Source organism: Heloderma suspectum, chromosome 5 (assembly GCF_057233095.1).
Source record: "Heloderma suspectum isolate Gila_16-S chromosome 5, 16-S_ref, whole genome shotgun sequence".
Classification (NCBI taxonomy): domain Eukaryota; kingdom Metazoa; phylum Chordata; class Lepidosauria; order Squamata; family Helodermatidae; genus Heloderma; species Heloderma suspectum.
The window spans coordinates 206,875,967-206,891,104 of NC_139462.1; the positions used below are offsets into that span (position 1 = coordinate 206,875,967).

The 15,138-nt window shown below is 39.8% G+C and overlaps 1 protein-coding gene across 10 annotated transcripts in view; it reads right to left on the bottom strand.

The window, feature by feature from the left end:
• ARHGAP12 (Rho GTPase activating protein 12) overlaps nt 1–15,138 on the bottom strand; it is a 104,887-nt gene that overhangs the window by 28,691 nt on the left and 61,058 nt on the right. For 5 of the 10 annotated variants that reach the window (XM_084859177.1, XM_084859176.1, XM_084859173.1 and 2 more), the window contains 4 exons: nt 5,469–5,594; nt 3,015–3,083; nt 2,722–2,796; nt 972–1,033 (listed from right to left, as the gene is read on the bottom strand). In XM_084859177.1, the coding sequence (XP_084715303.1) occupies nt 972–1,033; nt 2,722–2,796; nt 3,015–3,083; nt 5,469–5,594 (332 nt within the window). The remainder of the gene's footprint in view (nt 1–971; nt 1,034–2,721; nt 2,797–3,014; nt 3,084–5,468; nt 5,595–15,138) is intronic. The other 5 variants (XM_084859181.1, XM_084859180.1, XM_084859175.1 and 2 more) reach the window with 1 other exon arrangement.

The window sequence follows — 15,138 nt, forward strand, 5'->3', positions numbered from 1 at the left end:
AATTCCAATGAAAATTCAACTAACATTGGTAGGAGGCAGAAACTCAGAACTCCCTCCTAACCAAGTTCCTTGGGACGAACCAGACTAAAGTCTTAAAAATGCTGATCAATTTATAATTCCATTGAAATCATAAGAACGTAAGAAGAGCCATGCTGGATCAGACCAAGGGTCCATCTAGTCCAGCATTCTATTCACAGAGCGGCCAACCAGTTACCCATGGGAAACTCACAAGCAGGACATGAGTGCTGCACCCTTCCACCCATGTTCCCCAGCACAGCCTTCTCCTCCATTAATTTGTCCAGTTCCCTTTTAAAATCATCCAAATCGGCCATAACTTCTTCTGGAAGTGAATTCCATAGTTTACCTATGCACTGTGTAAAGAAGTGCTTCCTCTTATCTGTCCTGAATCTCCCACCAAACAGCTTCATGGGAAGGCCCCAGGTACTAGTATTATGAGAAAGGGAGAAAAAAGTCTCCCTGTCCACTTTCTCCACATCATGCATAATTTTGTACACCTCTCTCATGTCTCCCCTTATTCACCTTTTTTTCTAAGTTAAACAATCCCAGATGTTGTAACCTTTCCTCACAGGGATGTTGCTCCAGCCCCTTGATCATTTTAGCTGCCCTCTGCACTTTTTCCAATTCTACAATATCCTTTTTTAGGTGCAGTGACCAGAACTGTGCACAGTATTCTAAAATCAATGAGCCTTACTTTGATACAGAGGTGCTAACAATCTGGATGTTTGCAACCGTTCATCATTTTCATGATTTGAAATGTTAGCCTGACCAAATGAACAGCTACTGTTTACCTAAATTCATACAAAACATTCAAGATTATTCTGAAATAAGTATTAGTAAGTTTACATCAATTTTTACACAGTATGTTTTTGTTTTGTTTTTTAAGACAACCTAAAGCTTTGGCTATTCGGTGATATCGAAATGAAATGAAATAAAGTTTTGCTGATACTTGCCGAACTTTTTTCCCATTTTCTGTAATTTTCGTTACATTTAATAACCCATACTTCTCTTGGTCCTGGAGAAGAGAATGAAAAGAAACAGTTATCTGTTCCTTTACAAAAGGAAATAATCTCTCCCCCTTTACAAACACTTTCAAGAAGTGATAAATGGCTGATATCTCAGCTGATGAAATGTGACTCCCTGAACTTTAGATAACAGTGCGGTCCTATACATGTCTACTCAAGTCCCACTGAGTTCAACTGGACTTTGAACATGAAGCTCCACCAGAAAATAATATTTCAACACACACACACACCACCTCCCATTTAGATGGTCAATAAGAACTATCACCATGGTAGTGGCAGATTACGTGTGACGAAACTCCCCAATCCAGCCCATTTAGGATTGATATGTAAAAGTGTGTTGAACCAGCATCTTAACTAAGTTCAAAAAGTTACTAGTCCACAATATTTTTTACTAGGATACTACAAACTCATTCTAAAAATATTCCTTAACAAGATTCTAACAATTAGGTTAGCTTTCAAGGCTAAAATCTGAAAAATCATAGTACATGTTCTAGAATTGTTAATGGCCTCTTAAGTTATGCCTTGGGAAACTAACATTTTGCTCTAAATATAAGCAGCATTCTTGATTTACAGTTTATTCATAGTAAGGAGTGTTTGCTACTGAAAATTTCTGTTTGGTGAACAAGTCAGGACAGACTACTAGATCCACTGCAATGCAACTATCTACAGCTAATGTTATTCATCCCATGGTAAATGATAATTATTGCATACTAAGCAATTTAGGTACTGAAATGGGTTTTTGTTTTTTTGTTTTTTTAGGAAGAAATCCACTGAGACTTGCCACAAATGTTACTTTCCTCATATTAAGGAAATATTGAAGATTCCATGTACATTTTTATAGAGCAGTCGTTAGAGTAGCCAAATCTGAAACACATGAGGAGGTTTATCACTCTTTAAAGAACTGATTAACATTACTTCATCTATAGCACTAATTTGGAAGGGCAGTTTGAAAGACGAAGCCATAAGAAGTGAAACTCTTAAGTACTTGTCCTAGATAACACAAATCTCAAAGTATCAGACAGCTTTCCCTATCAGGGTGTGTACTGCTAGTAATCTGTGTTATCTGCATGGGCCATAGGATAGAAAGTAGATTCCTAGTAAATACACTATGGGTAGTAGTATGTTTACTCATTATATTGGGGACGAACAAGTCCACCCCAATACAGGAGGATTTTTTGCTTCTCTGGGGAAAATTGATTCCTCTTCTTAGAAAACCAACATCTACTAAGGGTAGATGCTTTCTTCCCTCTTCCACCAACCTACTTGCACACAGTAGCCTGGTTCACATGTAACGACAACCCAGAGTATAAGTTAAGTACCCTGCACAATGGTTTAACTCTGGGTTGTTAACCATGAACAACCCAAGAAGAGAACCCATGGTTTGTTGTTGGGTTGTGAAGTCTGGGTTGTTTGTGTTTAACAACCCATAGTGCCGGATTCACACATAACGACAACCCAGTATTCAAGGACAACACACACTCAGCCTGCACTCTGGGTTTTCGTTACATGCGAACCACGTCAGCATAAGGAGAGCAGTGCTCCTACAAAGTTGCTTGCTTAAGCAAAGCTGAAGACATGACTAAAGCCTGTATACCTTGTAAGTGTTCAGAAGGTATACACCGCTCTAGATTTGTCTCAATATGCTGAACATTATATATGTTACGACGTTTATACTGACTGTGACTTGATGCTTTGGTGAGGAAGGAGATGACTCGTTTTCAGGAAAAGTGGTCTTCGAAGCAACTGGAGAATCCTATGAAATAAAGATGTACTGATCTATATCATAGAAATAAAGGAGATGCTCCTTAAGATTTACATAAATTGGACACAATGATAGAAAAGGTGCATGATACAATTATGTACAAGTGAAAACACTATTATTAATTTTTCTTGTAAAGGTTTTCCTTGCACAGGACAGTTTTAATAACCTACTAATATTGTCTATAAAAAATCATGTTTCAAGATACTAACTTGCTCTTGGTGTGTTGGGAACAAATAGGCAGGATTAGGCAAGAGAGGTTCAGAAGAATTAGTTGATAACTGTAAAAATACAAGAACTATTTTAATAAATCATTACTGTTTTGTTATCAGTATGTTTTAAAGTAATTTATATTTCTGTTTCACTTTAAAGTGAAAAGGCGGAATGTTTTAAAGTAATTTATATTTGTGTCTTATAATCACACCTAATTTGCATCCTTTACAGATAAGCTTTGTGAATTAAGCATAAACTACGCATTCCACCCTGCAAAAACCTGTTACTTGTCAAAAGATTATTTAAGTTGGAAAGAAATTTAAGTTGGAAAGAAAGATGATCACTCTTCATTAAAAAGCAGAACACAATTTCAGCAGGGATAGCTGATATAAAAAGAAGTGCTATGTGGTTATATTTCTTTTCCTACATAGGTTTTTTCCATTGTTGGCACCTTCCAAGAAATTCTCTGAGAGTTTGATGACAGGTTAAGGGTTTCTGAAATTCATATCTACTGTCATCCAAAACACTTATTTTTTGAGAACTAAATGCACTTCACACATTTGCACAATCACCACGGCTTGAACAAGCCACAGTGGCTTGTTTAAGCTGCAGTGCATGCCAATGCCGGCCAAGCGCCATTTGCCTAATTACCCATCTGGGCACAGCTTGTCATGTCAACTGAACCCGGGTATCATGACTTGCTGGGAGGGGGAAACAACTCTCAAATAACCCAACAACATGCCATGGGTTGTTTCAAACAAACAAACAAACAAACCATGCCACCTGAGTTCGGATGACATGACAAGCCGAATCCAGATGGGTAATTAGGTACACACCATGGCTTAGACAAGCCACTGTGGCTTGTTTAAGTCGTGGTGATTGTGTGAACTGGGCCATAATGTCTTTTGTTAAACTTTGGCATAGAAGAAAATCATTCCATCGATTTCTGATATTCAAGTACAAATGCCAATGCTTATGAAGTGAAAATGCGGTTGACAGAAAGAGAATTTGGCTCTGATGCTGTCCGCTATCAGTTCTAGCCATGCCTATATGCAGCCCTCAACATAAAAAAAGTTCCCTATTCCTACCCTAAACAATTTGGAACTAGGATCTCTCAAGTAATGCCCATTCCCATAAAGAACTGACCAATGTCTCTGGTAATCTCTGGAGAGTTTGTTGCATATACCCCACTGTATATATACAGGTATTGTGAGAGACCATGAGACACAGGGCTCTCTCATTAGTGGCTCTGACATTATGGAAGGCCCTCTCTAGGGAAATGCATATGGCTTCTTATTTTAGATCAGGGGTTGACAACAAGTGCTCCTCCCAACCTTTTTTTGCCTCCCAAGTCATAGGAACATAGGAAGGTACCTTATACTGAGTCAAACCATTAGGCCATCTAGCCCTGGCAGTGGCTCTCCAGAGTTTCAGGCAGGAGTTTTCCCCTAGTGCTACCTGGAGGTGCTGGGGATTGAACCTGGGACATTCCGCATCGAAAGCATGTGTTCTACCACTGATCTATGGCCCCTCCTAGAGTCACCACCACCCAATTGCAGGGATGGCAAAAAAAAAAAAAAAACCCGCCTTTTCACTTTTTAAAGTGAAACAAGACACACAGGGAGGGTGCAGTTTTTAAAAAATGCAAATTCTCACTCCCCTCCCCTCCCCTCCAGGGCTTCTGGGAGTGCAGTTATGATTTAAAACAAGGTGCATACTCCCCATACCTTGTTTTAAAATGAAAGGTGACTTTTTTATCACTGAATTTTGGTGGCTTTGATGCTTTTAGATTATTTTCACATTGTTTTAAATCTTGATCTTGCACTCACTGCCTTAAGATGAAACAGCAATATATGAATATTTTTTAAAGTAACTTCTTATGTAGCCATTGACTTCAGGGGAAAAAAGAAAAGAAGTTGCCATCAGGTATACAGGTAAGGTGAAACCCTCGTTCCAAACTCTGACCATTCCATCATCAGAGGTACAGGCCAGATTTGGCCTCCATCTCAACTCTAGCCACTTTATTTTCCTCCATAAAAATGAATAGTTCCCGTTAACATCTACTGGAAAAAGCAAATACAGCCCATCATAATGAACTCTGCTCCAAAACGTGCAAATGTGAAGTAAATTATGTTTATGTTTATGTCTGAAACTAACACAAACTAAAAAAATCACATTCATCAGGAAAAAAAAATATATGATGAAATTAGTTTGCTGAACACATAGTTAATAAGACACAGGCTGGGATCCCATACCTATTTACCTGAAAGCAAGTTTTACTGAAATCAATGGGACTTACTTCCAACTACACATATAGAGTTGTGCTATACAGGGATCAGCAGCTGGCTAACAATTTGGCACCAGTGATTTACTGCACACTAATTTCTGAAGGATATACAATGCCACATATATGACAACAGAACAGTCCAGTGTGTTCTTTAGAACATTCCTACCTTGTCATTTGTGTCCAACATAATTGAGCTGTGCCTCCATTTTGTTAAAACTATTGGTTCCTGTAGCCTCCTGTCCAGACTCCTACTTTTAATTATCTCCCTTTGCTGTTGTGGTGAAGCATTATACTAAAATGAAAAAAGAGGAAAATCCACACACTATAAGTATAATCAAACCTCTACTGACAATAAAAGCAAAGTGAAGTATGTATAATCCACTAGTAGCTACTGTCATACTGTATATGAAACTGCAAGTAGAAGGTCTACATTTCCCCCCTTGTTTCATCTATATTCTTTGACTTAGTCAACAAAATTTGCCTAGACACCTGAAGCTTTGTTACATGCCACAACTAGTCTTAAAATTATTCTAGTGATTGACCATAAAGGCTCTGAATAAAACCTTACAAGCCTAGATGATGCCTGATTTGAGTATGATAGAGCTCCATCTCTGAAGGCACAGGACCACCCACATGAAGAAAAGTAGGTTTCTCAGGTTACTATCTAGCTGCCTGAAAGGCAACATTAGCATTTACAATACAGGTGAAAGGGAAACTAGATTCAAAGCAATATCATGGTATGCCAGGGTTGGAGAGATACATGGCCTGGAATGGAGACACATACGGCCCCTTTTACATTCCATCCCCGATGGACCTTATTCAAGTCTTCATATCCCCAAATTTAATTTTAAAGGAAGCAGGTTTACAGAACTGATGACTGCACAGACAAATTTGAAAACATGATGATAAAAAAGAACGGAGTAAGAAAAGTCAAACTTTTTTTTTCAGCCCTTGCAATTGTTGTGTCTACAGATTTTTTCACATGCGAAGGTAATAGTTTAAGTAGTTCAGAAGTGAAACAATCTTGCACAATTGTAGTAAGCATGCTTCATTTGCATATGCAAAAACATGTTAATTCAATGTAATGTGCAAGGTGCAGTCTTCTAGCTACTATAAATTTTAGATATGGCTTCTGGTGCTGAGTAATTTGCCCATTCTCTCTCTCACACACACACACACCCCTCTAAATTAGTGGAGAAGTTGATAGGGCCTTGATAAACTTCCTTGCCTTAATCAACTTAGTTGAAGGAAGAATTAGAAGAAACAATAAACTGACACAACATAACCTAACAAGGAGATTTAGACTGGCACGTACTACAAAACGTATGTTAATTAAATCAGTTGCAAGACAACAGAACATGTGAAAGCCAAATAACTGCTTTATCAGACAATGACAGAAAAACCTAGTGGCTTAGACAAGTATTTCATGCAATGCCCACTTAAATGAAGATTTAGTTACAGCATACCACTACTACATTCTAGAGCTTCTCTGTATTAGAACAATGCCAACGGCAGTAATTTACATTCAGCTAACATGGTATAAAGACACATATTATAGCAGTGAGATATGCAAACTCTGTATGCATCATACCACAGGGTGGACTGATTTCAATAAAGGCAATGTAAATCAGCAATGAAAAAACTGATTTAAAGGACTGATTTAAATCATGTGTCCCATTAATATTCTTCATATATTTCCTAAACAAGGGTGAACATCTGTCCACTAAATTATGTTAATTTACAACCAGGATATTATTTTCACTGTGTCAGTTTGCATGTCACCATGAACTGCTCTAGGGTTATCTGAGAGTTGTTTAACCCCCAAATAGCCTACGACGCCTGGGTTCCCACACCACAACATGTTGCATCCCTGCCATGACCTACATATTTAAAATTGCCGTCGGCACACATCTCTGAGCCCCGGGGGTTAATTAACCCATGGTGGTTTATTGTGACATGCAAACTGGCCCACTGTTTAATTCTTATAACCAGGCCTTGTCACACACACACTTTCCTTTTTTATATATAGCTATGCAGGGAATGTCATTAAAATATTCCCTTATAACGCCTTTCTTACAACTAGCACCCATAACAGTTTGTGAGGGTTTTTTTTAACCTATACAGGGAACGTCTTCAAAATATTCCTTATAGAGCCTTTCTTACAACTAGCACCCATAACACTCTACATTGAACAATGTTCTATTTTCTTCTTTCCAATGTTGCTCCTTTTACTCCATTCTGCCTTGGCCCAGCCCCAACCTTACAAAAACAAAGTAGCAAATAAAAGTAAATGTCCATGACTGATAGGCTGAAGTAAGGTCTCATAGTTTCTGGGAAGATTAGAGCAGTTTATTTTCATCAGGTGAAAATGAAATACCTATGTTTGTTCATTAAACAGAAACGTATAATTTACAATTATTAAACATCTTTTTAGAATATTGTTGTTGCTGTTGTTGTCCAGTCGTTAAGTCGTGTCCGACTCTTCGTGACCCCATGGACCATAGCACGCCAGGCCTTCCTGTCCTCCGCTCTTTCCCGGAGTGTGCTCAAATTCATATTTGCATCAGTGATGCTATCTAGCCATCTCATCCTTGGCCGTCCCCTTCTCCTTTTGCCTTCAATCTTTCCCAGCATCAGGGTCTTTTCCAGGGAGTTTTCTCTTCGCATTAGGTGGCCAAAATATTTGAGCTTCAGCTTCAGTATCTGTCCTTCCAATGAGCACTCAGGGATGATTTCCTTTAGGATTGACTGATTTGACCTCCTTGCAGTCCAGGGGACTCGTAAGAGTCTTCTCCAGCACCACAGTTCAAAAGCATCAATTCTTCGGCGCTCAGCCTTCCTTATAGTCCAGCTCTCACAGCCATACGTTGCTACTGGGAAAACCATAGCTTTGATTATACAGACCTTTGTCGGCAAGGTGATGTCTCTGCTTCTGACTATGCTGTCTAGGTTGGCCATAGCTTTCCTCCCAAGGAGCAAGCATCTTTTAATTTCATGGCTACAGTCACCGTCTGTGGTGATCTTGGAGCCCAAGAAAATAAAATCTGTCACTGCTTCCATTTCTTCCCCTTCTATATGCCAGGAAGTGATGGGGCCAGATGCCATGATCTTCGTTTTTTTCATGTTGAGTTTCAAACCAGCTTTCACCCTCAACAAGAGGCTCTTGAGATCCTCTTCGCTTTCTGCCATTAGGGTGGTATCGTCTGCATATCGGAGGTTGTTGATCATTCTCCCGGCAATCTTAATTCCGACCTGTGATTCATCCAACCCAGCGTTTCTCATGATGTACTCTGCATATGAGTTAAATAAGCAGGGCGACAATATGCAGCCTTGTCGTTCTCCTTTCCCAATTTTGAACCAATCGGTTGTTCCATGTCCAGTTCTTACTGTTGCTTCTTGACCCTCGTACAGGTTTCTCAGGAGACAGGTAAGGTGGTCTGGTACTCCCATCTCTTTAAGAATTTGCCACAGTTTGTTGTGATCCACACAATCAAGGGCTTTAGCATAGTCAATGAAGCAGAAATAGACGTTTTTCTGGAATTCTCTTGCTTTCTCCATGATCCAGCGAAAGTTGGAGATTTGATCTCTAGTTCCTCTGCCTCTTCGAAACCCCGCTTGTACTTCCGGTAGTTCTCGGTTCACATGCTGCTGAAGCCTAGCTTGTAGGATTTTGAGCATCACCTTGCTGGCATGTGAAATGAGCGCAATTGTACGGCAGTTTGAACACTCTTTGGCATTGCTCTTCTTTGGCATTGGAATGTAAACTGACCTTTTCCAGTCTTGTGGCTGCTGTTGAGTGTTCCAAATTTGTTGGCATATTGGGTGCAGCACTTTAACAGCATCATCTTTTAGGATCTTAAATAGCTCAGATGGAAGACTGTCATCTCCGCTAGCCTTGTTGTTACTAATGCTTCCTAAGGCCCACTTGACTTCACTCTCTAGGATGTCCGGCTCAAGTTCAGTGACCGCACTATCATGGCTATCAGAGACATTCAGATCTTTCCTGTATAGTTCTTCTGTGTATTCTTTCCACCTCTTCTTAATCTCATCTGCTTCTGTTAGGTCCCTGCCTTCTTTGTATTTTATGATGCCTGTCTTTGCACAAAACGTTCCCTTCAGATCTCCGATTTTCTGGAAAAGATCTCTAGTCTTTCCCATTCTGTTGTTTTCCTCGATTTCTTTGCATTGTTCCTTGAAGAAGGCCTTCTTGTCTCTCCTTGCTATTCTCTGGAACTCTGCATTCAGTTGGATATATCTTCCCCTTTCTCCCTTGCTTTTCGCTTCCCTTCTTTCCTCAGCTACTTGTAAAGCCTCATCAGACAGCCACTTGGCTTTCTTGCATTCCTTTTTCTTTGGGAAGGATTTAGTTGCTGCCTCCTGAACAACGTTACGGACCTCGGTCCATAGTTCCTCAGACACTCTGTCTATCAGGTCTAATCCCTTAAATCTATTCCTCACCTCCACTGTATATTCATAAGGGATATGATTTAGGTCATACCTGAATGGTTTAGTGGTTTTCCCTATGTTCTTCAATTTCAGCTGAAATTTTGCAAGAAGCAGCTCATGATCTGAGCCACAGTCAGCTCCAGGTCTTGTTTTTACTGACTGTATGGAGCTTCTCCATCTTTGGCTGCAAAGTACATAATCAACCTGATTTCGATATTAACCATAAAAATCCAATTTAAATGAAAAATCAGATTGATTTTTTAAAATCATTTTTGTCCACCCTACAACAAACAGTTGTTTTCAAACTGCGCTTTAACCCTATAAGCAGAATTAAGAATTCTAAAGTGAGATATTTATTTCCAATTTAGTGCAGGGAAATGCAAGACAGCATGGAACTGCTAGTTGACTATAGTTGGCATAACATATGTGTATGCGTATTTTTTCACCAAACCAGAAGAGACCGATCAATAATTTCTTTTACATGTAGAGCAGTCTCTCTCAAGTGAAAAATATGAATCAAATGAGTTTCTATGTTAGATGTTACTGGAAAGTAATTCATTTATTTAGGCATTTATTTCTTGCCTTTCTATAATAAATCCTTAGTGATGGCAGCCTATAAATAAAAAAATATACATACCAATAAGTAAATTCAATCCTCACAAAAACTAACAGGCATAAAAAACATCATCATAAAAACCATATTAGCAGGCAGCAAACTAAAAACCATATAATAATCAGACACTCTGACTGAAACCCCCCTGTTGGAATAAAATCCTGCATAAAATCAAGCAAGGAAGGGACCAAACAAGCCTCCCTTGGAAGGACAACTTAGATGCCACCACCAAAAAGGCCCTCTCAGAGTTAAGTATTTTTACATTTTAACTCTGTTATCTGTTCTAAACTGTTTCTTCTCCTGATCCCTGTGATTGGAGGGTTCTCTCCCTGAGTCATAACCTAGGCAAGATCCTTTATTAATACACAGTAGCACTTTTAGAAAAAACCCAAACATACTCATGACTGCTTTTGTTGCTGTTGTTGCTGCTGGTTCTATTGTTGGCTTTTATTGCTATTGGTATTGTGGTTATATTTTTATCGATTTTAATATTTTAACTGTTTTTATGTATTTTATTGCTGTGAGCTGCCTTGGGAGGGCTTCTGCCCTGAAAGGCAGCCAAGAATTTTTAAATAAATAAATAAATGTGTTGGGGTTTTTTTAATGAATGAAGCAGGTAAGTCACTTTAAGCCCTTAATGGCCCACCATGGCCATTAGTGTGGCCCCTACCCAGTCCCTGCTGCTACCACTGTCACCACTTCTAAATTCCCCGCAATTCTGCTCCCAACAGAATTCTGCTGTCTTTGGGCAGCAACTCTGCTGGGAAACAGGGTGCATGCTCTGCAGAATGGGACTCCCGACAGTCTGCCAAACTGCTCTTTGTGGGAGCCTGATGGGAGCCTGCTTCTGCTGAGAAACAAGGCGCACAGTCCTCTGCAATTGCTGGGATTGCAGCAACAGCCACTTCCAGTGGGGAGGGGGAATTGCTCCTGTAGGGTTCCGGAGGGGAAGCAATACCGCCCCACCCAAGCCCCAGAAATTGCCCACCCCTGCTCTAAGTAAAGTTGTGCATGAATATACAGCTCTTCTATTTAAATAAAAACACATAGGTGGAATACCAATAGTGATAACACTGAAAAATGTTTTGATTCCAAAGTTGCCCTTTTGTTTGTGGAAGGGAATGAGATGCAGCAGAGGCTTCTGCTGAAGGAGGGTGAAAGACAATTTTCACAGATTTCCCCTTTCCCCTGCAGCCACCAGTGCTACTTGTCATGCTGTTTTAGATAGTCCCCTAAACTTCCAGAGCAGTTTCTTAGGAGGCATGGGGGAAGGAGTAATAACTAAAAATCGCCATCACATGAGCCGAGTTCTGCTCACAGGAACTCTGGTTTCAGCCCATGAACTTTATTCTAAAACTGGTGGTGGAGAATCAAACAGGTTTACAGTAAAATATGGTATTAAGAATGTAACAATACAAAAAGAGACCCACTGCCCTTAACCTCATGTACAGGACAGGCTTGAAAAGTTTCTGAAATCGGGCAACCATATCTTAGTTAGGGGTGGCCAAATCTTGGATTCTCTCAGTTTCTCTTCCAAACTTAACTTTGTTCCGTTCTGCTTCCTCATCAATTTATATACCACGGGGGCGGGGGGTGGGGATTAGAAGTCTGCACAAAAGTTTGAATGCATGTGTATGCATTTCTCCTAATATATTCATTTTTCTACACAATTTTCCCTAATATATGCATTTCTGCAAGCAATTTTCTCAAATATAATGCATTTCTGTATGTTATTTTCACCACCATATATTTATTTGTGTCACTTTCTCCTAACATACGTTTTATAAAGAAAAAATGGAGAATTGCATCACAAAGTTCAGAGAAATACAAATATTGAAAGATAACTGCATTTCAGTTCACGTACTGGTTCAGGAAGGGCAAATTATGTAAGGTAGCATTAAAAAACAAACTGAACAAATTTTGTCTTCATCCCTCATCTAAGTATATATCCAGGCTATTCATACAGTACAGTGAAATATCATATCACCTTCACAAAAAGAAAGCAACTTTAGGAAGCTAGAAACAAGAGGGAATCCAGAACTATGTAACAGCTCCTTGACAAGCTTCAGTAGCTCTCTCAGATATTTTAAAAACTGTATTTTCTGATTCATACACAATTGTTATTCGTTTTCTATTTTGAAAGTATAGTTTCATTGCCAACTTTTACCATTTTGGATGTGTGATGTTCCCACAAAGCAGATCCTGTATTTTATTGTACAGGTTTCATTTTCATCTGTAATAAGAATTTGAAGCAAGAACTGTCTAAAGTCTTTAGTTTAATAGCCCAGTGTCATTACACAGGGAGAATATGCCCCTATATGGGTTTCTGTAATACAGACCCAGTATACACTGTGTCATCTTATAACACAAGTAACATTGGACAGCTGAGCTTTTTGTTTTTAAAAAAACAACACACTGCTACTTTAATAGCAAATATTCAAGTAACAGACTCTAAAATCACTATAAAATGCAGAATACTGAACGCAGTCACTGAACTCCACAAAGACTAACATATATTTTGTCATCCTACAATCCTAAAATCTGAATAGGTGCACAACTGGAAGGCACAGAGATGGCATAATGGCACTGCCCACCTTAAACATGCATCAGCTGCCAGAGTGGCAACTAACAGGATGGACTCGGATTAGAAGGGTTAAAAAAAATGCAAAGTGCTTCAATTACAAAATACCAGGGAATGAATCAACAGAGGTGGGACTGAAAGGTAATGATTTAAGTCTCAGCTCATCTATGCATTCACTAAGTGGCCTTAGCTGCCATCCCACAGTCTAAACTTTCATTTTGTAAAAAGGAATAATAAAACGTGTTTATCGCACATGGTTGTTGTAAGGATTACTGAGCCAAAGTATGTGAAGCACTATATAATGCTTACTATGTTTTTTCTGGTACAAACTGATAGATCAATATTACTACTCTTACTTTGCCAGTTAACAATCAATTTGCTTATAAAATAGGAAATACCATGCATCTATATGGATTCCAAATCATGCAAAGATGGGTAGTAACATTCTGTGAATTAATTCAGCCCATGCAACTCCACTTACATTGTTATTCATGCCCTCAAAAGGTTTTGGTTAAGGGAGAGTGTGGAAGAGACTTATACTGGGAAAGGTGTATACAGATGTTATTGAGTGCCTATTTCCAAGAGGATATTTGTAGTCAAAATTAAGAACTGGAATTTTAGGGAGCCATGTGTTTGTTATGGTTTGTAACAAGGTGAGTATCCTGTTCTTATGAGTCCTGTTCTTATTCTCTACTTCAGTGGTGCTGAACCTCTTTCAGCCCGAGGACCAAATTCCATTTTGAAGAAGCTGTTGCGAACAATATTTGTGGTAGGCAGTGCTGAAGTTAAAGGGTGCAGGACCAAAAATAGCTGCATATTTTAGCTTAAAGCTCTTACTGCTAGGAACTAAGCCTTAGGAGATGCATTTCCACCTTTTAGGATTGTGTGTTCTAAAGTGGGGGGGGGGGTGCACAAAAGCCAGGAAACCACCTAACAATCCGTGGTTGAAGGAAATGGGTGGAGCCAGGAGAAGGGGACATGGCTATCTGGGGAACTCTGGAGGGGCAGATTAGGACACCAGGCAGGCCAGATTTGGCCCCCGGGGCCTGATGTTCTACACCCCTGCTCTAGTTGTCTGATAGACCAGATCAAGGATTGCAGGGTGGTGGTGGATGTTATTTTACAGCTCTCTTCATTTTTGCTGTTGCATAGACTATTGGGTAAGAACCCTTGACTCACCTGCCCGCAGTAAGCAGGGTGTGAATTCCCCTTCGTCCCCCCCCCCCAGTGGCAATCAGATCCATAGCTAATCCTCTCCCTCAGCTGTGAATGGCTGTAGAAGGTAGACCGAATATGAGCCTATGGTACACACAGAAGATGCCTCCTGTCCATGCAATGCTCACCCAAGCATTTAATCAAATCTGTAGTGATCTCCCATAGAATGACAATGGCAGTAAAGTCATATTAGACCTAATTACATTTGGTCCAAGTAATTTACATACATAGTGGACCAAGGCAGTCAAGACTTGCCTAAAGACTAAAATTGAATCTTTGACACTCAGTACTCCAAAATACTTGTTTTACAAAGATAGGATGGCTCCTTCTACAGCAGGCTTCACTGATGCTACTGGAGTTAAAAGATAGGAACAGCAGTGGAGATTTTATATAGTGGAAAAAGCTGAGGTATTTTGTTGTTCCGTCGTTGTGTCCGACTCTTCGTGACCCCATGGACCATAGCACGCCAGGCCTTCCTGTCCTCCACTCTTTCCCAGAGTGTGCTCAAATTCATATTCATTGCATCGGTGATGCTATCTAGCCATCGCATCCTCGGCCGTCCCCTTCTCCTTTTGCCTTCAATCTTTCCCAGCATTAGGGTCTTTTCCAGGGAGTTTTCTCTTCGCATTAGGTGGCCAAAATATTTGAGCTTCAGCTTCAGTATCTGTCCTTCCAATGAGCACTCAGGGTTGATTTCCTTTAGGATGGACTGATTTTACCTCCTTGCAGTCCAGGAGACTCGTAAGAGTCTTCTCCAGCACCACAGTTCGAAAGCATCAATTCTTCGGCGCTCAGCCTTCCTTATAGTCCAGCTCTCACATACATACATTACTACTGGGAAAACAATAGCTTTGATTATACGGACCTTTGTCGGAAAGGTGATGTTTCTGCTTCTTACTATGCTGTCTAGGTTTGCCATAGCTTTCCTCCCAGGGAGCAAGCATCTTTTAATTTCAGGCTACAGTCACCATCTGCAGTGAT